The sequence below is a fragment of the Fusarium coffeatum genome (genome assembly GCF_003316985.1).
Source record: "Fusarium coffeatum strain FIESC_28 chromosome Unknown BRIP53273_contig_383, whole genome shotgun sequence".
NCBI lineage: Eukaryota > Fungi > Ascomycota > Sordariomycetes > Hypocreales > Nectriaceae > Fusarium > Fusarium coffeatum.
The window spans coordinates 14308-33760 of record NW_022158172.1 but is presented as its reverse complement, the minus strand read 5'-3'; the positions used below and the strand labels follow the sequence as shown (position 1 = coordinate 33760).

The 19453-nt window shown below is 49.1% G+C and overlaps 8 protein-coding genes across 8 annotated transcripts; 5 read left to right on the top strand and 3 right to left on the bottom strand.

Annotated features, from left to right (window-relative positions):
- Positions 1-232: 232 nt before the first annotated feature.
- On the top strand, positions 233-2460 carry FIESC28_11328 (uncharacterized protein; the record flags this gene model as incomplete). Its single annotated transcript, XM_031165453.1, has 3 exons — positions 233-311; positions 1137-1249; positions 1342-2460. 3 exons carry the CDS (start codon positions 233-235, stop codon positions 2458-2460), a joined length of 1311 nt encoding a protein of 436 aa, XP_031010500.1.
- A 216-nt stretch (positions 2461-2676) lies between these two features.
- Positions 2677-6844, bottom strand: FIESC28_11327 (uncharacterized protein; the record flags this gene model as incomplete). The annotated part of the gene is made up of 3 exons (XM_031165452.1): positions 2677-2769; positions 2810-6519; positions 6574-6844. The coding sequence occupies 3 exons, from the start codon at positions 6842-6844 to the stop codon at positions 2677-2679; spliced, it is 4074 nt and encodes a 1357-aa protein (XP_031010499.1).
- A 166-nt stretch (positions 6845-7010) lies between these two features.
- FIESC28_11326 (uncharacterized protein) lies at positions 7011-8711 on the top strand (the record flags this gene model as incomplete). Its single annotated transcript, XM_031165451.1, has 2 exons — positions 7011-7050; positions 7705-8711. 2 exons carry the CDS (start codon positions 7011-7013, stop codon positions 8709-8711), a joined length of 1047 nt encoding a protein of 348 aa, XP_031010498.1.
- Positions 8712-8966: 255 nt separating this feature from the next.
- On the bottom strand, positions 8967-9465 carry FIESC28_11325 (uncharacterized protein; the record flags this gene model as incomplete). Its single annotated transcript, XM_031165450.1, has 2 exons — positions 8967-9145; positions 9207-9465. 2 exons carry the CDS (start codon positions 9463-9465, stop codon positions 8967-8969), a joined length of 438 nt encoding a protein of 145 aa, XP_031010497.1.
- A 529-nt stretch (positions 9466-9994) lies between these two features.
- On the top strand, positions 9995-10804 carry FIESC28_11324 (uncharacterized protein; the record flags this gene model as incomplete). The annotated part of the gene is made up of 1 exon (XM_031165449.1): positions 9995-10804. The coding sequence occupies one exon, from the start codon at positions 9995-9997 to the stop codon at positions 10802-10804; it is 810 nt and encodes a 269-aa protein (XP_031010496.1).
- Positions 10805-11823: 1019 nt separating this feature from the next.
- FIESC28_11323 (uncharacterized protein) lies at positions 11824-12184 on the top strand (the record flags this gene model as incomplete). Its single annotated transcript, XM_031165448.1, has 2 exons — positions 11824-12008; positions 12079-12184. The coding sequence occupies 2 exons, from the start codon at positions 11824-11826 to the stop codon at positions 12182-12184; spliced, it is 291 nt and encodes a 96-aa protein (XP_031010495.1).
- A 1605-nt stretch (positions 12185-13789) lies between these two features.
- FIESC28_11322 (uncharacterized protein) lies at positions 13790-16261 on the top strand (the record flags this gene model as incomplete). The annotated part of the gene is made up of 2 exons (XM_031165447.1): positions 13790-14185; positions 14234-16261. 2 exons carry the CDS (start codon positions 13790-13792, stop codon positions 16259-16261), a joined length of 2424 nt encoding a protein of 807 aa, XP_031010494.1.
- Positions 16262-17567: 1306 nt separating this feature from the next.
- FIESC28_11321 (uncharacterized protein) lies at positions 17568-18587 on the bottom strand (the record flags this gene model as incomplete). The annotated part of the gene is made up of 4 exons (XM_031165446.1): positions 17568-17988; positions 18100-18254; positions 18328-18380; positions 18440-18587. 4 exons carry the CDS (start codon positions 18585-18587, stop codon positions 17568-17570), a joined length of 777 nt encoding a protein of 258 aa, XP_031010493.1.
- Positions 18588-19453: the final 866 nt, after the last annotated feature.

The following is a 19453-nucleotide window of genomic DNA, read 5'->3' as shown; positions in this document are numbered from 1 at the left end:
GGCAGGCAGGCAGGCAGGCAGGTAAGGCAGAGGTTAGTAGGTAACTTGGTTCAAGATGAGGAAGGTTCGAAGTTAAAGAAGAATGTATTTAGCAGATACCTACCTACTCTAGGTATGGAAGGTACTTCCTGATGATATGATTTGAACAGCTAGGTAGGTAGATTCGAAGCTACAATCAGCAACTACTTATCACCTACCTACCTAGGTACTATACCTACCATTAGTACTTATCATGCCTTCTTCTTCTGATGAACCTCCGTTGCATTATGTGTACCCTGTCACTCGTTTGGATATCTTTATGGAGATGGGCTGTAAGATCCATTTCTGCAACACATATGCTGTCCCATGTGTCAGTTCATACTACGACAGATGAGATGAACTATATTAGTACTTACTACTGAGATCACCCAGATGTTAGTACTTAGATACCTAGGCAGTGAGTAGAAGGATGTCTAAAAACTGCAGATACTTTAGCATCTAGTTTGCCTTGAACCTTTGCTTGCAAATCGAAAAACCAGATGGACTCTTAATGAAAGTGAATCAAGGTTAGCAGGCAGGTAAATAAGTAGGTAGACAAGTCATTTTTGTATGACGAATTACACATGCTGTTACGGTTGGTGTCGTGTGTTCAACATGGATATTATACTGAGAATCCTTCCTTGTTGCAGTTGCGAGTTTCAGCTTAGAATTCTGTCCACCCAAAGCAAGGGATTGTACTAGATTGAGTGTAAGTATTAAGGTATCAATGTCACTGATTCAGATACAGCCGCTTAGCTTGACAACAGCCATAAGGCGGTACTTGTATGTACTCGTCGGATCAATACAAAAGAAAGTGTCTAGAGGTAGGTTAGGTACCTCATGTTGACTTACCCTATAGATGCTAATAGTACAAAGTACTAACTACCTACCTACCTACCTCTAGGTACTGACCTAAAGTTGACGTGGGGTTCGTTTCACGTCCCTCTCACAGCATCAGCAAATACCTTGGTACCTACCTACAATTGCGTCTTCAATCAATCACTCCTGGCGACTCTCAGAGCCAGAACATCAGATAGATACGCACCAACATGACCAGTGTTAGCATAAACCCCTCTTCTAACTTTAAAGTTTCTCTGGTGACTGATGCTGATTTCAAGTCGCCCAGCACGGCATAGCCCGCACTGCGCGGTCCCGAACAGAAGAGCAGCGCAAGCAAGACTTGGTCAAGATCGAAAAGTACCGTACTATCGAGGACGAAATCCGCCAAAAGGTCAGCACTGGACTTCTGCACTACCGTCGTCTTCTTCTCCTCACACGCGCGAGCAGATATCCAACAACGACTACGGCTCTGTAACATTCCAGCTTACTTCGAAACTCCTGCGTCTTAACCCAGAATACTATACAGTATGGAACGCCCGCAGGTGCTGTCTAATCTTTGGCTCATTATCCAAACCGTTGGATGGATCGCTGCTCTCCAAGGCGTCGCAGAGCACTTCAGCGAACGACATTCACACAGCCTGTTCCGTCGCTTCGTCATCCTGCTCCTCGACCGAGATCCCGCCGCACCACAACTCCCGGACAGCTGGGAAGATTGGTACAACACCTGATAGTCATGTCGACGCCGATGTCGACGTCGAAGTGATCCGTTCTGAACTGGCTTTTACTGTCCCCCTTTTGTTGCAGTTTCCAAAATGCTACTGGATATGGAACTATCGACTCTGGACACTTGGCTGTGCAATCCAGAGGCTCAATGTATCCACCGCCCGGCGCATTTGGGAGGAGGAGCTAGGTCTTGTCAGTAAGATGCTCACCAGGGATCGACGCAACTTTCACGCCTGGGGCTACCGTCGTCACGTCGTAGCCCAGCTCGAGAGCCCTTTGTTGAATGGACAGAGCCTAGTGGAGCCAGAATTCCAGTATACTACCGACAAAATTCGCCAGGATCTCTCCAATTTCTCGGCGTGGCACAACCGAAGCCAGCTCATCACCAGACTTCTCGATGAGCGCAATGCGGATGACGAGTCTCGTAAGGCTTTCCTAGACCAAGGCAAGCACCTGCACTGCGTCTTACTTAGCACTGCTGACTTCATATTAGAACTTGAGCTCGTCGACGAAGGTCTGAACGTGGGACCCGAGGATCAGTCCTTGTGGTATTACCATCAGTTTCTGGTATTGAACCTGGCCGATTCTGCTTCCAGCCGCCAGATAGCCCCTAACCTTGCAGTGAATGACCGCAAACTATACATTGAACGTGAAGTAACCAACATCAAAGACCTATTAGAAGACTACCGCGATGTGAAATGCATTTATGAGGCCCTCATCGAGTATGCGATGGCATTGGTCCAACTAATTGGGCAACCTCTTGGAATCGAGAAACAAAGCGAGGTAGCATCTTGGCTAGACAATCTGAAGAAATTAGACCCCATGCGGAATGGGCGATGGCACGACCTGGAAAAGCAGTTGGGTTTATTTCGGCCGTGAGGTTGGTTGAATCGTTTACAAAGCACTGCTCACTCGAAGTTATATATCATCAGGTAACTAAAGTAGCAAGAAATGCCACTCGAAAAGAGTTTGTGCCTATCGCTACTGTCAGATCAGGAGAATAGATGTAATATATGCTACGAGGGAAAAAAAAAATCCTTTATGCCGTTCTACGAGGTATCAATGTGTTCATGAGATGAAAATGCGCAACGTGTTTTACGATCCCTCAACGCCCTCTTCCCCGTCCCCTGCCACGCCCCCTTCCTCTGCCACGCCCACGGCCACCTCCTCGTCCGGTGTTTTGTCTTGCTGGAATATCACCGTCGCTATCTGAGTCCGAGCTTATCACCGAGTCACTTTGTTCTGCCTCCGAGTCTGTATCGCCAATTCTGACCACAGTTGGTTGTGCAGGTCGTTGGAGGAGAGGGGGCGGTGAAGGACTCTGGGAGCTCCCCAGGTGGGTTGAGGATATTGGAGGTGACTGCTCGCCAATGTGCTCACCAACAGGGCTCGTGCTGCGAGAAACCACTGGGCCAACATCAGCTGGCGGCTCATCAGATACCTCTGAGGTAGCCTTGGGGTCAGCTATGGGAGTTGTGGCTTTTGAGTGGGTGGCAGTTGCACTACTAGAAATGCCTCTTGATTTTCGTTTTCCCATTTCAAATTTCTTTCCCTTGAGTGCCATTCGTTCAGCCATAGACATGAGCGGAGCTCCTGCGCCATAGGTCGCTGACGGCGGAGGTGAGCTAGGTAGCCGATCGGATTCCATGGTAGTACCCTCTGATCGTCGAGTACGACGAGCGGACCTGAAGGTACGGCTTTCATCCTCAGCATCTCCTTCAGATGTACCGGCAGGGGTAGATGCAGCTGCGATGGTAGTCACACCGGACTTTCTTGGTCTGCCCCGGCGACGACGTTGGCCAGGCTCTGTTATAGGCGCCAGAGTCCCTTCAACCAATTCAGCAGCAAGATGGGCCTCCAACTCGGCGACCATTCTATCGTGCTCGACATCGCTATTGCCGTCTTGAGTTTGGGAGGTCTCGTCAGCGATCTCGGCTGATCCACCAGCGGCTGCGACTTGAGACAAACGTGATTTTCGAGGCCGGCCTCTGGGCCAGCCTTTCTGTCCGCCCTTAGATTTATGAGAAGAGTCGATAGAGGTGGGCTGCGCAACAGAGGTTGCATTTTTAGGTGGACGACCGCGGCGTCTGGGAATTTTATCCGTGCCAGGGGTTGAATGCATCTCAATAGAGGGCTGTGGGCTAGAAGAAATAGATGACCCTAACAAAGCACGAACTGCATCGGCAGCTAGATCGACGGCCGATTTCTTGCCTGTTTTTGCGCCATTCTCGGACGACGAAGTCTTTGTCTGTTGATTTGGTTCCTCCTCGAACTCGTCCGAGTCCATTTCAGCTTCGACATATGATGTTATTGGTTTAGCATGCCTGAGCTCGGGCTCGTTCGCGTCGAATAACAGCTGAGTCCGTTTTTTAGACTGGCCTGGAGCTAGAGTTGCGCCAGATGCACCCCGAGCAACATCCATTCCGACGTCTTGCGTTGTGCTTTGGTTTCTATCGGTCTGACTAGGTGGATCCATGACAGCTTCAGGGACAGAAGACGACCCATTGAACAGGGCAGGGTCCATGCTATCCAGGAAATCTGTTTCTGGTTCATTTGCGAGACGAGGCTTTTTGTGATGTGACTTGCCAACAACAAAATCAGGATCTTCATTCTCTCGTCTGGCTTTCCTTTTGGCTGCCCGAATGGACTTTTTGACGAACTCAGGAATATCTGGTTCTGACGGTCGCATGGCATCCTCAGGTGGTGCCTGAAAAGGATCAAATAGAATCTTGTCCGGTGCATCATCTGGTTCATAGTAGCCCATGCCGATACGCTGCCGAGCTACCAAAGAAGGATCCGGATACAAGGATGCATCGGCCTCTCCAAGCTGGGACATATCCATAGCCGTCGGCTCTTCGGCTCGTACACCATTCTCATCAGTGTAACGAGGCAATTGCCCCTCAGAACCATCATCAGTCGTAGGCCAATCGCCTTGGCCGCCAAGAACATGACTCTGGTCTCCGTAACCGTTCTTGCCGGATACATGTACACCATTAGCCCCATGGACCCTAGCACCATCTTGTATAGCCTGTTCGGCTTCTTCCTGTTCTGTAATATCCTGTGCTTTAGCACTATCAGCCTGCTCTCGTAGTCTCTTCATTCTTCTGCTGTCTTTACTGCGGCTTTCTTCCCCTGCGGCCTTGAGCCATGAGAGATTGTGTACACGGAAGTCAACCAGAGCCTCGACACTTCTGTCGTCTGCAATCGGCCGCGTATCGTGTCCCAATAAAGTGTTCTTTGGCGTGTACGGATCCGTGTTGCCTACGCGTCGACAGTGACCACAATTGCATATCCCCAAGCACTTGGGGCATTGCCATTGCTCGTCTTCAAGGACCTTTTGTGGCAACATATCGAAAGCTCTATAGAGCACGCCATAACAGTAGGATTCGGTGCAGCCAGGATTCGTACACTGATGAACCCGATAAGCGTAGTCCTTGTGACAGCATACATGGCATCGCCGAAGCTCTCCGCGCTTCTTCTTCCTCTTGTATTTCTTCTTTGGCCTTCCTTCGCCATCGACTTCTGGCTCTGACTCGCTTGGTGTAATCTCACGTTCGGGCTGAGTGATGTCTTTCCAAGGTCTCCTTCTCAGTGCTTCTTGGCAAATTTGGGCCAAAGACTTCTTTGCAGAGCGCTGCCGAGCAATTTCCAGGGGTTGCGGCGAAGACTCGAAATCGACAAAACCATCGTTCTTTATAATCATTGAGCGCCATTCTTCATAATTATTGACCAAGTCAGCCCAACTCCACTGCTCGCACCATTGCAATCCCGAGAGGCAGGCGCAAGACCGTCCCATGGCATAGCATTCCATGCAAACGTCGTAGGTGTCCTCATCGCCGTTGATGAGCATGCGAGTGCAGTGCTTGCATGTCAGGAACCTATTGAAGATATTGGACCTGCAATATGAACAAGTAATGCAAGAGTCAAACTCAATGAATTCTACCTCCTTCTCTTTGAACGCGAACATTTCGTCGAGTAGGAGCTCCGTGAAGAGTGCAAATAGCTTTTTAAAGTCGCCTGCAAGTTGTTTGGCACGAGGCGAGCTCCTGAGAATGTCTTGTCCAATCCCCATAAAGCTCATGGAGGTCATTTCTGCATTCTCTTCAAGATTCTGAAGTTGACGGTAATACTTCCGTAGGGTGAAGAAGATGATCGCCTTGTTCTTGTACTGTTCATCGCGACAAACAAGCCGAGTCTTTGGAAGCGCTTCATGTAAAGCCATCTCAAGAGTTTCGGCAGTTGTGCGGTTCCAGGCCACTTTTATTGTTCGAGTACCCCTATTCCAAACCTGGTGCGCGGCCAATGGGGGGATGAGAATGAAATCACCAACTCTCTGTTCGACAATGTAAACGTCGAAAGGCGCTTTCTTCCACGCGTTGATTTGAGCAAAATGCTTCTCGATCTCAATGTCATGACCTAACATGGAGAGGAAGTATTCGCGGACAACCTCACGATCTTTACTTTCTGTCATGAACCAGATCGAGCTGCCGGGTTTCTCGCCTTTCTCATCTCCAGATGCTTCCACCATGATATTCTGACCAAGCGATGCACACATTTCGCGGTGCGCAGGGGTATATGTACCTTCATGTCCAATGTAGCACATGAGATTCTGGGCGCGCATTTCCTCTGGCAAACTGGACATCAGGTCACCGGCTGGTGCTGCAGCAGATTCATCCCGGAAGGCGTCCTCGTCGTATCGTGAGCCTCCAGCTTCGCTGGCGTTCTCATTCAAATAGAATAAATTCGGATGAATGACCTTTTGCAGTGCGTCGTGCCACTCAGGAGGGCAGTCAATATCCTTGAGATAAAGACGCTGGCGGCGCTCGTCACGAAAGTTGGTAGGAGTCCATTGGTTTGCAAGCTGTCTCATCGAACGCAGGTAATGACCTGTTGTCATGGGTATGTCGGTTCCGGCGCTGATATCTCGTACGTTCTCCTCTGAAGAAAAAAGAATTAGTATTTGCAAGTGTGTCGGGACCAGGTACATCATACGTGTCTTGTCATGTCTCTTTTCCAACCAACCAACATCAAAAAGCCCCCTTGACAGAGCTGCCTCCCATCCGTCAATGACTAGAGGTTTGCCGCCAATAATGACGTGAATCAACACAAGCTTCTCGAATTCCTGTTGACCAAGGCTGCGTATCTGGTTTCTCGAGACGCGCTGAACCCACTTGAAATTTGGTGTTGTGTCCACCAATCCATACAGGTCCAGGTCGGGCGGTATAGGATCGAACTTTGCCTGGGGATGCAATGAGGTCGGCATTGTCTCGAGCTTCCAAAGTGCTTCGCGCGAATATAGCTATGGTGGGGTCCTGCTTGAGACGAGATATCGCAACGGCTGCTGGTCGCAAAGGAATTCGTATTGCGAGTTCTGTTTATAAGCAGAATTAGGCTCGTAAGCCACTCGTCCTAGGCCAGCCCCATTCAATATGGGACAGTCATCGAGGCCACTTGTTGAAACGTTCTCAGGTAAGTGTTTGGAGGGTTTACAAATCTGGAGCGACCTGCAATTAGGTACGTGGTAGCTAGTCGCGTCACACAGCTCAGCAGCGCATCGCATGCGCGACCAATCAAAGCGCAAAAGAAAATAGAAGGACTACAGCACGTGACAGACCTGCCTTTCGTCAACTACGAAATAGATACGTACCTACCTTAGTAGCCATTTTGCTCCACTGTAACCTACAACCCTTTGAGATGCAAGGGTTAATTATTCATTTTATACTCTGTAGTCCAGTTTTTATATTCAAGTTCGCCAGAATTGATGCCTCAGCGAGTTGCCATTGGGGACCTGTCTGTGCAATTTGTATGCTCTCGGTAAGCATTTCATGACAATCTACGGATACGCCAACTACTAAATGGTGTTCTTATTATCCCTGTAGGTCCGTAGACCTTGTTAATCCATGAGGTTAAATGCACTCCCCCGGGCTGCGGCCTGGGCTCAATGTCGAGGCATCTCAGGACAAGCGTTAAGAAGCCAAAGACAATCCCAAGCACGGCCTTCTCTCGTCCATATTTCGAAGTCTTTGAGGCAACCATGGCACAACATTCAGAGAGCGGTTGCATTTCACGAAACCAAACCTCAATCCTCACCAACGGCTATTCAAGACCTGGACTCACCCACAGCTGCAACGACAACGGGACCAGCACCGTACAAACCACCCGAGACAGGACTGTTGTCCAAGCTCCCAGCATCATGGGTTCCCTACGCTGAATTGATACGACTTGACAAGCCTGCTGGAACATACTACCTCTTCTTCCCGTGCCTGTTTTCCACCCTCATGGCTGCCCCAATGGCTATGCCTATGGCATCCCCAGGCTCTGTCATTGGCACTTCACTCCTTTTCTTCTCTGGAGCTCTCATCATGAGAGGGGCTGGCTGTACCATCAACGATCTGTGGGACCGGAACCTCGACCCTCATGTGTCGCGAACTCGGCTCCGACCTATCGCTCGCGGTGCCATTACTCCTTTCAAAGGCCTTGTGTTCACTGGATGTCAACTTCTTACCGGACTGGGAATACTGTTACAGTTTCCCCTACCTTGTCTGTTCTATGGAGTCCCCAGCCTGATATTGGTGGCCAGTTATCCGTTGGCTAAGAGAGTGACGTATTACCCTCAGGCGGTCCTGGGCCTTACCTTTTCCTGGGGAGCAATCATGGGCTTCCCAGCACTTGGCATTGATTTGATATCGCATACGACTGCGCTGACCGCTGCAGCGTGTCTATATACCTCGAACATTGCATGGACAGTGCTATATGACATGATCTATGCTCATATGGATATCAAGGACGATGTCAAGGCAGGAATCAAGAGCATCGCGCTGAAGCATGATGCCGAAACTAAGCAAGTGCTTACAGGACTGGCGGCCGCGCAGATCTCGCTTCTTGCTGTTGCTGGATATGCAGCAGGTGCTGGGCCAGCTTTCTTTATCGGGAGCTGTGGAGGAGCAATGGTCACGCTTGGGCTTATGATTAAACGAGTCGACCTCAAGAATGTAAAGGATTGCTGGTGGTGGTTCGTTAATGGCTGCTGGATAACTGGCGGGGTGGTCAGTCTAGGCCTGGGTGCAGACTACGCCATCAAATATGCCGAAGAGCACGAAGAAGGAAATCGTCCCAGAGCTGAGTGTTAGAGGAGAATAGGATGCAATGTATGAATAACAGTTGTGACACAATGTCACCATGCAGGGGGATATGAAATCCACCTCATAAGTTCCACCTCACGTAGCGTGCACATCATTTGTTGTTCGTCGAAGACTTTGTGATCTATTTTCCTTTTTCAGACCCGTCTCCCATGATCAGATCCCTAACCGTAATGTCGATGCAAGCAATCCGAATAGACTCCACGTGTCGAAATATAACGTTGTTTCCATCCACGCGCTCTTCGCTTAAGAACGGGGCTTCTCCTTCTTCTCCTTCCACAGAGCAAGCAGACCGACACCAGAGACCTTGACGACCTTGAATCGAACACCGGGAATATCACCCTTGGCCTTGCCCTTACGACCGAAACCAGCCAGAAGGACCTCGTCGTTCTCGTCCACGAAGTTCAAGCAACCGTCGTTAGGGACTATAAAAATTGTTAGTTTAACCCGCCCATCATTCCTCGTAGCATCTGGGGTTCGTCGTACCGAAGGCGGTGACCTTCTTGCCGTTCTTGATGAGTTGGACACGGACACACTTTCGAATGGCGGAGTTGGGCTGCTTGGCCTCGACACCGACCTTCTCGAGGACGATGCCCTTGGCGTGGGAAGAACCTCCGAAAGGAGAGGACTTATAGGCGGTACCGAGGGCACGCTTCTTGTAGGCGAGATCGGCCCATTTCTGGTCCTTTCGGTTCGTTCGCAGCTTACGGGCGGCGTTAAGACCACGGGGTTTGCCTCCAGCCATTTTTGCTTGAGATTGTTGTTAGTCGACTGTCGATGCGAAATGTGAGAGAGAGAGAGAAAGAAAAAAAAGAAAAGACTCGTGAGCGAGCGACGCAGCTGGGAGGATGGATTGGATTGCTTGGAGTACCTACCGGATCTGTCTGTGTATCGACGACGGGATGGTGATGGTAATTTGCGGAGGCTGCGAAAAGTTGAGGAATTGACAAGCACAAATTCCAGGTAGGGTTTGGTGACCCTACTGTTCAAAACTCGATCAGGTCACGTGTCAAAGTGCTCGATGCTCCACTGGCCCGCTGTGGATGGTCTTGGCGATGGACTGATGTTTAAAGTTCCATGGGCTGAGTAAAGTACAGTCTCTGGTTATGCTATTAACACTGTCTTGGTGTACCACTGAGCTCAAAGCCGGATGGGTCCGCCAGTCACCGTTTGATACAGTAGACCGACTACTTGCCTGGAATGAAGCAAGAGAGACCATACTGCTCTCGACATTTTTCTATCTTTATTCGAGAAGCTCCTGATTTGATTTCATAATGTCTCATCTAACGCGACCTCTGAGCCGGCAACGGGATCCACCCCCTTCATTATTCCTGCATCCCTCCCCTTCAGCTTCAAGTGCCTCCTTAACAAATGCTCACCCCCCGACTGTGCCTTTTATAGGACAACAATCGAACCTAAGGCCAAACGCTGAGCGTGCGCCGTCTGTCAAGTCTGGACGATCCGGGACTGTTGTGCCCCAGCGTGCTGGGTTATATCCCGCGGAGAGCACCCGAGCAACTGGTGACCGCACCGATCTTTTATGGTCCGAAATGCAAGCAACATTGGAAGAAGTTGAGTTGTCAGCTTCCGGGGGGACTCACGTCTTTGGCCCAGACCATGACAGAAAACTAGCTGATCTGCGAGCCGCTCAGATTGCTCTCGCTCAAGCCTGGGCACGAAGCGAAGCAGACGACGTTATAGAAACAGCACAGCTTGATCATGTGGGATCTGTCACTGGATCCGAAGTTCGAAATCTAAAAGGCGCATTGGGAGACACGTCAAAGTCTGGTCTTGAAGGCACAGAGAAGAGCGCAGTTGGAAGCAGCAGCATTTCGCGGCCTAACAGCAGCGGTACCGGGGTAGAGAGGCTGGGTCACAAGCTTGAAGAGGAGACTGAAGTAGACATTCTGTTAGCAAGGAAACGACGAGAAGCCAATGATCGTTATTTCCAGCGAGTCAATCAAGGAGTAATTGATGTCGTGACGCGACTAGAAGATGTTGCAGTTGCTATGAGGGCCGTTGAACAGGAGAGCAAAGAAGTCTGGAGTGAGAACGACAGTGTTCCTGGAGTCTTGAGAACATGACCGCATTGAACAGATTGTTTTTCGGCATTTAGAGTTAGAAGAAGCTACAGCATTTACGGCGTTTTAACATTGAAGAGAGAAACTAGGTACCAAGCATTTAAATTACATCGACACAATTCTTCAGATTCTGCATGACCAAGACCCTCGAGCTTCTCGGCCTTCATTAATATATTTGCTGAACCTGTCTGGCAGATATGCGGCCTGCATGCCTGCGACTTACACCAGATCGTTGTGGGGACGCAGCATGTTGGGAGGCTTACTGAAAGTTGGGGATCAAGTTCGATAGCGATAAAAAGGCCACATTCTAATTCCCCAATAGGTAGATCAGATAGTCTACTGTACTTATGATAAATGCATCCCAATTGGTCTCCTCCTGCAACGTTGCTCATGATATGGAATATCAATATTTGTCTGTAGAGGGTGACGTGAAGAAGTAGGACCGATAAAGCGTCATGCTTCTTTGAACTTATGATCGCTTCCATTGTTCTGCCATTTACGTAGTTGTAGGAACCCTCATTCTCAGCGACACGATTGGTGAACAGGAGTGGGCTGCCTGCCTAATATGGCATAGTTTCTATGGCTGCTGGTCATAGGTTGTGCCGGGCATGAATGGAGTAGGTACAGGCGGGATACGTTAGTGGCATTTAGGTACAGTGGAGTGATCCCTGGCGTCCATGCGGCACCCTGTCTGCCTGTGGTGATACATGAGCCCGACTGGTTGCGGGCGGGTTAGGTTCTAGACCAACCAGGCCTAGGGGTAACCTACTATAGGACCTAGGTGCCTACAGTTTCCATCCATTAGAGGTATGTACTAAAGTACTGCACCCCAGGCCTGTCTCCAGTCGCCATCTCCCGCCAGCCATATAAACTCTTAAACCATCCGTCACCTTCCGCATTGACGCAACCAGCATCTCATCATTATTCCACGCTTCAACATTAAACCAACCTTTGTCGCAAGCATCATCACAAAAACAATTGATAAACTTCTCTAGACTTCAACGTTTCCGACCTCTATCAACATGAGATTCTTTCCCGTTCTCGCTGCCGCGCTCGCTGTCGCTCCTGGGGTTTTCGCTGTCGAACAGAAGAAGTCTGCCATAGTCTGGTTCGAGGACGAGTCCACACCCGATTCCATCGTCGAAGAGTGTAAAGACGCCCTCAAGAAGGCTGGTGGAAAGATCACGCATGTCTATTCAATCATCAAGTACGCAAACTCATCGATTATTTCCTGCCCTTTCGGCACTTTGGCTAGTTGACACTAACTTATCGGCTAGGGGCTTCTCCGTTATCGCTCCTGAAAAGGCGCTCGAGATCGTGCAGGTCAATCACGAGGAGCATCAAATCCGTGTCGAGAAGGACGAAGTTGTGACGACGGACTAGGAGCTGCACTTGACTTGAGGTGTTGAGCGGACGACAGTTAAAGACGAAACAACAGCATGTCACGCGAAATGAGCTGATTACTTTCCACGGCAGCAGTTGGGATATTGATAACCGTGGTATAGGCGTTAACAGGACAGGAGCGACGGGAATGCTTGAGGACACTCGCTATGCAATCAATCATTATCGTTATTATTGCAGGCCTCTGACAGGGCGAAATGATATTTCAATTTTACCTCACTTTTTGTTGTTCATGAGCTACCGCAGAGTGATGGTAAATGTCAGTTTGAAGTAAAGTGGCAGGCACGGCGTGATACTTCAGCGTCGTTGAAGGACTGATAGTCATGAAGGTAACCCAGAAGTACTAGTATGGATGTTATAATAGGTCGCGATATCTAATGTCCAGTTCAATGTTCAGTGACTATGTAGACTTGTTCGAATAGTTACTGGTAGAGCTGGACAATGATTGTCTGAACAGCCCCTAGTTAGTATTACCGCACCTCACCTGGCCATTCCGAATAGCATCAGCAATGCTGGCAGCCGCAGTATTCCTTGTTTTTACCTCAGTGTCTGGTCATCTTCTTCCACTACGTCGGTTAGTCACCACTCATGTTTTTTGGTATCACTCTACTGCACGTTTGCGACAACCTTTGTCTCGAATGACGCTTCCAAACTCCTTATCTGTGTAGGCCATGAGTTTTCGGGCCACAACGCCACAGTCAAACGTCAATGCCAGCGGTGCCATTCTCTATAGGTAAGTACCTAGGCGGCGGGTATTGGTAGTGTTCTAACGTTAAAGAATAGATATTGTTTGTACGTTCTAAACTGCAGCCCGATCCAGAGAATACTTACTAGGTTAGCAGTATGTTAGTACCTTCTGACTTAGCACTCTCTATCTACTAGTAGTATTAATGTACTTATTTCAGTATTAGTACTGAGTTTACTTTAGCTGATAAGCCATGGGTGTACCTCGTATGAATAACATCCATATCATATTTGCTGGCTTTCCAAAGGGAGATCCGACTACCGGTACCGAAGTAACATGCAACTAAGCTACAAGATACTGATTCTTTGTGATTAATATTAATATTGGTCCAATTACAAATAGACATATCTCTGTTTATACCCACGGGGTTACTATTGGCTGCCTGAGCACGCTATTTCAGCGAATCTCTGGTGGATAGGCGGGTCTACTGTACAAGATGGACAGCAGGACGGGACCTGGGAGGTAGGTACAAACGGGACCCCTGCCGAAGTCGATAAGCCGAGCGATAATACCTTAGCTTGAGCCAACAAGGGCCGCCCAACCTACGTTACCGAATGTTGAAGAACAATGCTTCCTCGGACCTTGAGTTCGCACTGAACACCAACTCGACGATTCAAGAACAATGGAACATCCGTTCTGGAAGTTCTCATAACGATTCCTTATAAATACCCGGTTTCCCTTTCTCGACATGCCGTCGAATCTTTTACCATCGTTCACATTGTATTCAGACACGCGACGCACTCCCTATAACAATTCCACCATCATTGCACCTCCGATCAACAGCAACTTGAACAACCACTCAACCCGATCACAACTTGGTGCAAGGCCTAACACTTTACATAATGCCAGGTTATAGTGCCAACGCGCAGGCTGCGCTTATTAAAGCCGTAAGATGTCTCCCCTTGGAAACGCCTTCACCGTCTTCTAGCTCCCCGCTCACCAAAAGTTTCCCTCAGATCAAGCGAGTGTTCGAGCCGAAACGAATGGTTGAATCCTACGAAGACCTTGTCGATGGTGTCACACTTGGTTTAATTCTACACCAGCTGGATCCTAGTTTTGACACGTCCGCACTCGAAACGAATTCTAACACCTCGCGATACAATAAGCGTAATATCCAGAATGTCTACAAGGGTCTTTTCCGCCATATTCGACGTTCTGTCCCTGAACTTGCTTGCCAGGCCAAGAAGTTCAATTATCATGCCATCGCTGAGAATCCTGATGCTCAGGGCATAAGTCAGGTAAACCTCGGTCCATCCAATTTGAATTGGTCGTTGCTAATTCACCAGATTCTGGCTGTTATGCTAGCTGTGGTTCTTCTAGGTCCCGAAGCCCATCACTATATTCCTCGAATCACCGGTCTCGACAAACAAACGCAAGCAGAGATCATGCAGATCATACAATCCATACAGCAAGACATCAATGACTCGCATGGAGATGAGGATGTTGACGAGGCTGTTGACGCTGTCATGGAAGCACGGGATATCGACCTCATTGTTGAGGAGCAGAATGCACTATTACGCGCAAGACTCGAATCGGCCAATATAAAGCTCTCAGACTACATCACTAGGCTTGACCATCTCCAAACAAGTTATGAAGAACTCCGATCTGATAAGGAGAAAAACGATCGAGAGCTCGAGGTCTTGCGAAAGGCCACTGCAGATGGTGTTAACCATACCGAAATCATCAAAAATCTAGAGATAGAGGTGCAAGATCAGATGGAGATCATCACTCAAAAAGAGGAAGCGATACGTAGTCATGAAAGGGCCAAGTCACAACTCGAGGCAGAGGTTACAAAACTGACAGAGAAGTGTAAAGAGGCAGAAGAGCTTCGTGACCAGGTATCAGAGTGGAAGCACAAAGCCGAAGACTTTGAGAAGAAGGCCAACACTGCAGACCGGTACAAGCAAAAACTCGAAACCCAGCAGCATCTCGTCAAAGAAGTGCAAAACCTTCAATACGAGAAGACCGAACTCCAAGACCAGATCAGAATCTTGTTGGAAGATCAGGACAGAGGCGCTCGTACCAGGAAGGCAGAGGATGAGTTAACCAAAATGATTACTCAGTCCGAACAGCATTTGTGGGACGAACGCAGCCAGAAGAACCAGCTGATGAAGGATATTGCGGCACTTGAGGACGAAGTGATTCGCTTGAGAGCACGACAAAACCATGATGAGAACTTCATCAAAGATCTCCAGGAGCAGCTCGAGAGTGGTGCAGGTTCTCAAAGCGCAGCACCCGGTGCGCTGGATATGGCATCTAGTCTTGAAGATGAACTTAATGACGCAGCTAATGAGGATGCCCAGCCTGGCCAAGTGAACCTTCCTTTGGAACTCTCCCGGCTAAAGGCTGAGAACGACTTGCTGCGTAGCACTGTCGGCTCTGGAGATACCGCTCCTCTCCGCCGGGAGCTTGACGAAGAGAAGCGGCAGCGTGCCCATGTTCAGAAGAACCATAATGATATTTTCGAAAAACACGCCGTTCTACATGATCAGATGGAAGCCCTTATTAACAACATGACCGGTGAAGGGTTAGTCAAAGCCATCAATGATGCTTGTTCACCTGAAGGAACACACATACTTACTGCCGACTTCTACAGGACCAAAGCATTTATTAACATCAAGCAAACACTCATGCAGTGTGAATTCGAGTTAGAACAATCCAGGAAGCGAGAGAAGGATCTTTCTGCTCAAGTAGCTGATCAAGGCCGCGAACTCCTCGCTGCTAAAGCGCAGCTTTCCGCGCTCGACAAAGAAGGCGCCGATGCCCTAAAGGAAATCAAGAGCTGCGATGTGGTTATCATCTCATCTCTCAAATCTGAGCTAGACCACGCTAGGGAGCAGCTCAGTTATTGCATCTCAGAGCGAGACGCACAGCAAACTCAACTTGTCGAAGCACTTCTTACCAAGGATAAATTGCGCAAGGAGGTTGAAGAGGGTAGAGAGCTCCAAGATATCACTGGCGGTGGCGAAGGCGATGCGTCCGACGGTAGCAAGAAGGGCGAGCTGATCGAGAAGCTACGAAACCGTCTCAGAGAAATCCGCGAGGTGAGTGTCTTCTATCGTACAATCATGTTTGGTGATGAGGATGACCAAGTGGTCGTCCTGGTCGATGATAAATTGTCAGTGGGAGACGAAGATGATCGGCAGTTGTTCGCGGATCTCGCTGGCGAGAACACAAACGCAGCCACAGACTCGCCTCTCCACCCCGAAGATATAGTTTTCCCCCCATCTGCTCACCTCCCTCGACGTCCCCTCAAGCGGGGGGAGTCTCCCTGTTCGCCTATGGGAGAATGTTGGCTGACAAGATGGATTTAGCAATTGGAACGATCAGAGACGGACAGGATCGACCTGCAACGTAAATTGAAAGCTGCGCATGACGGCGAGGCAGTGGCAGCACAAAAGGTACGTCCATACTCCTACGTAGATATCAACCACACTTGTTTGAACCATGCTTTGCATCTGGCTGTGACTGAAATCTCTACTGACTATCCGTGACTCAAGGCCGCAAGTGATGAAATTATCCGGAACCTCGAAAGAGAGAACTCTCTCATTGCATCAGCCTGGTATGATCTGACGAGTCGCCTTCAAAGTAACCATGTCGTTTTGCAACGGCGGCACGAAGCTCCGCGGAGCTGGCTTAACAAGCAGAGGCAGATGGTCAATGGTCAGTTGCGCTTCCGCGACTCGCTCTACCTCTACTGACCTTCCCCTGTCAGCGACCCCAAAGCGATAGGTGCTTGCGGGGTGAGAAAACCTCCTCTTGTCCTCTCCAAGACCCATCAAAACATGCATACTGTATGGGACGTAGCCTTCATGACACGCCAGTCTCGTCGACTATCAACCATTCATATTATCGTTCCATCACTGCCTTGTCTCACAGTCGGCGCTCAACATCGCTTTTCGATCTCTTTCTTGATCCGACATTCTTATCTCCGAGGGCCTCGCCTTGGGTATCCAGCGCAGTCCTGATTTCCTCTTTGTTGATTTGTCTTTGAAGCATTGCGAGGGAGCTCTGGGAGTTTCTTGAAACGGGCGTCATTGCTTGGTGGATTCACGGCAGAATCGAGGATTGCTGCATTCATAGAAGATGCATTCTACGACATGACCAGTATAGATATTACATGCATAGGCGTCATTCTCTGGGCATTTCATGTGGTGCGATGGATATATGCTAAGCTGTCGAGATGTTTTCTGGTCACTTATGACTTGTGTGCGCCAAAAATCGCATGGCAGCAACCAATATTATGTTACGGTTGGAACATGCATTTCATTCCTTCTTATTGGTGATGCTATGATCATGGACGAGGAAAGGTAAACGCTTGTAAGCCAACTTTCTGTTGGTTGAAAACTATTGTTAAAGACATTTTGATACATGGCGGATCGTCGTTCAAAGTAGGTAGCTTTTTCCACAAATGGCCACAAGACCGCAGACAAACCCTCTACCCTTTAACGCCTCGGCCTGGAAGACTGGATCACCCGTTCTTCTATCCACCTCCCCAGTTTACAATTCATACCGTTCATATATCCAAGACGAGCTGGCTTCTAAGTTCGCACAGTAATCGTCTTGATGTTAGCCGCGTGAAAAGGCGGCCCATGACTGTCTGGCCGCTCCAGTGACCCTCTAGTTCTGTCCTCGCTTCTCGTTGAGGACCTTAAGCATGTTCTTCCATACTTGACCAGGTTCTTGGCTGGCATCAAGGCCACTCCAGATGCCGGTCTTCTGGTAATATCCCACAACGGGCTTGGTCTGCTTGTGGTAGGTGACAAGTCGCTTCTTGAGAGCATCGGCGTTGTCGTCACTTCGCTGGATAAGGGGCTCGCCAGTAATGTCGTCCTTCATGTACTCCTTGGGAGGGTTGAAGGTGGTGTGGTATGAGCGGCCGGAAGCGGGGTGGACTAATCGGCCAGTGATACGAGCAACGAGTAGAGAGTCGTCGATCTGGAGCTCGACGGCGTGCTGAAGCTTCTGGTTGCGCTCCGCGAGCATGGCGTCGAGACCCTCGGCCTGGGGAACAGTTCGGGGGAAACCGTCGAGAATGAAGCTACCGCGCGAATTATTAGCTTCTGCCGTTTTTGCAGACCACTGGTATGGGGTCGAGATTCCCAACACCAAAATATGAAGCGGTCAAAAATCTCGAGAACATGCGACTCACCCGCCATAGCACTCCTTGTTGTTATTGAGCTCCTCCTTGATCATGCCAATCATGATCTCGTCGCTGACCAGACCGCCCGCATCCATGATCTTCTTGGCCTCGACACCAAGAGGGGTCTTCTTAGCGACCTGGGATCGCAGCATGTCGCCGGTAGCCTGTACAAGGAGAAAATAAATATCAAAAATACTGCTCCCATGTTTTCAATGGATCGCACGAGAATGAACATACCAGGTGGCAACAGGAGAAGCGCTCCTTGATCTTTGGGGCCTGAGTACCCTTACCTGTGAAGCAAAGTCAGTACCAGCACTTTAGTAGCATTGCGACATGGAAAACTACTCACCGGCACCAGGAGGACCGATAAGGATCATTCGGATCTCTTCGGTAGACACAGGACCGCCGGTGGCACGCGCCTCGAGCTTCTTAATGCGCGTGTCAATGGTGCTGATGACATCCTTAAGCTGCTTGAGCTCGTCTTCAATGAAACCCATCTTGGCGGTTGCGGAAGGTGGAATTGAAACTTGGTTTGGCGTGCAATTGGTGAGAACCTTTGGGCAGATTTAAAGATGTAAAGGCTGAGTTGACAACAGACCTTATTATTTGGTGCGAGGCTGAGGGAATGGATTGGAAGGAGGAAGAGAAAAAGAGAGAAACAAACTCAAGACTGGGAAATATTGGGTGCGTAGCCGGAGGACGGGAGGTTTGGAGGAGCAGCTTTCGCGGTCTGTGATTGGTTCAAGGCAGGCTATTTCTACTGGAGCGATGATGATGGGGGGTCCTACCCCTGTTCAACATTGATGAGTGCTAAAACTTGCTGGGGATGGATGCAGGCTACCTATTCCTCCACAGCACCTAGAGTACCTAGGTAGGTACTAAGGTACAGACAGATATCTACTAAGGTTTGCACGGTACCTTAGTAGGTAACTCTGGATGGATGCCTTCTATCAGCCTCCCGTTAGGACAAGTTAGTAATTACTAGTAATTGGGAGATGTTGGTGTAGACAAGTCGAGTTGTTCACCATAGATTACAGGCTGTCTAATCCGGGCTCTGAACAAACTTAGGTTCGGTATAGCTACGGCGCTACCATTTATTACTAGTACCTACCACATAATCCTAACGGACAAATTATAATAACATACCTGCCTTAGTACCTGGAGGTACATAATAGGTAGCTCGATATGGATATAAGCAGTTTTATCCTGCGAGTGATGAGCAGCATCTATCAGTATATTCGAGTTCATCAAGAGAAAGACTTACCGCTAAGTATTGCTCTTGACGGATTTGCTGTCATCTTGAAATTTATCTAATGTCTTTCGTCCATCTGCAGTATGCTTATCAACAACTGACCCAGGGTAG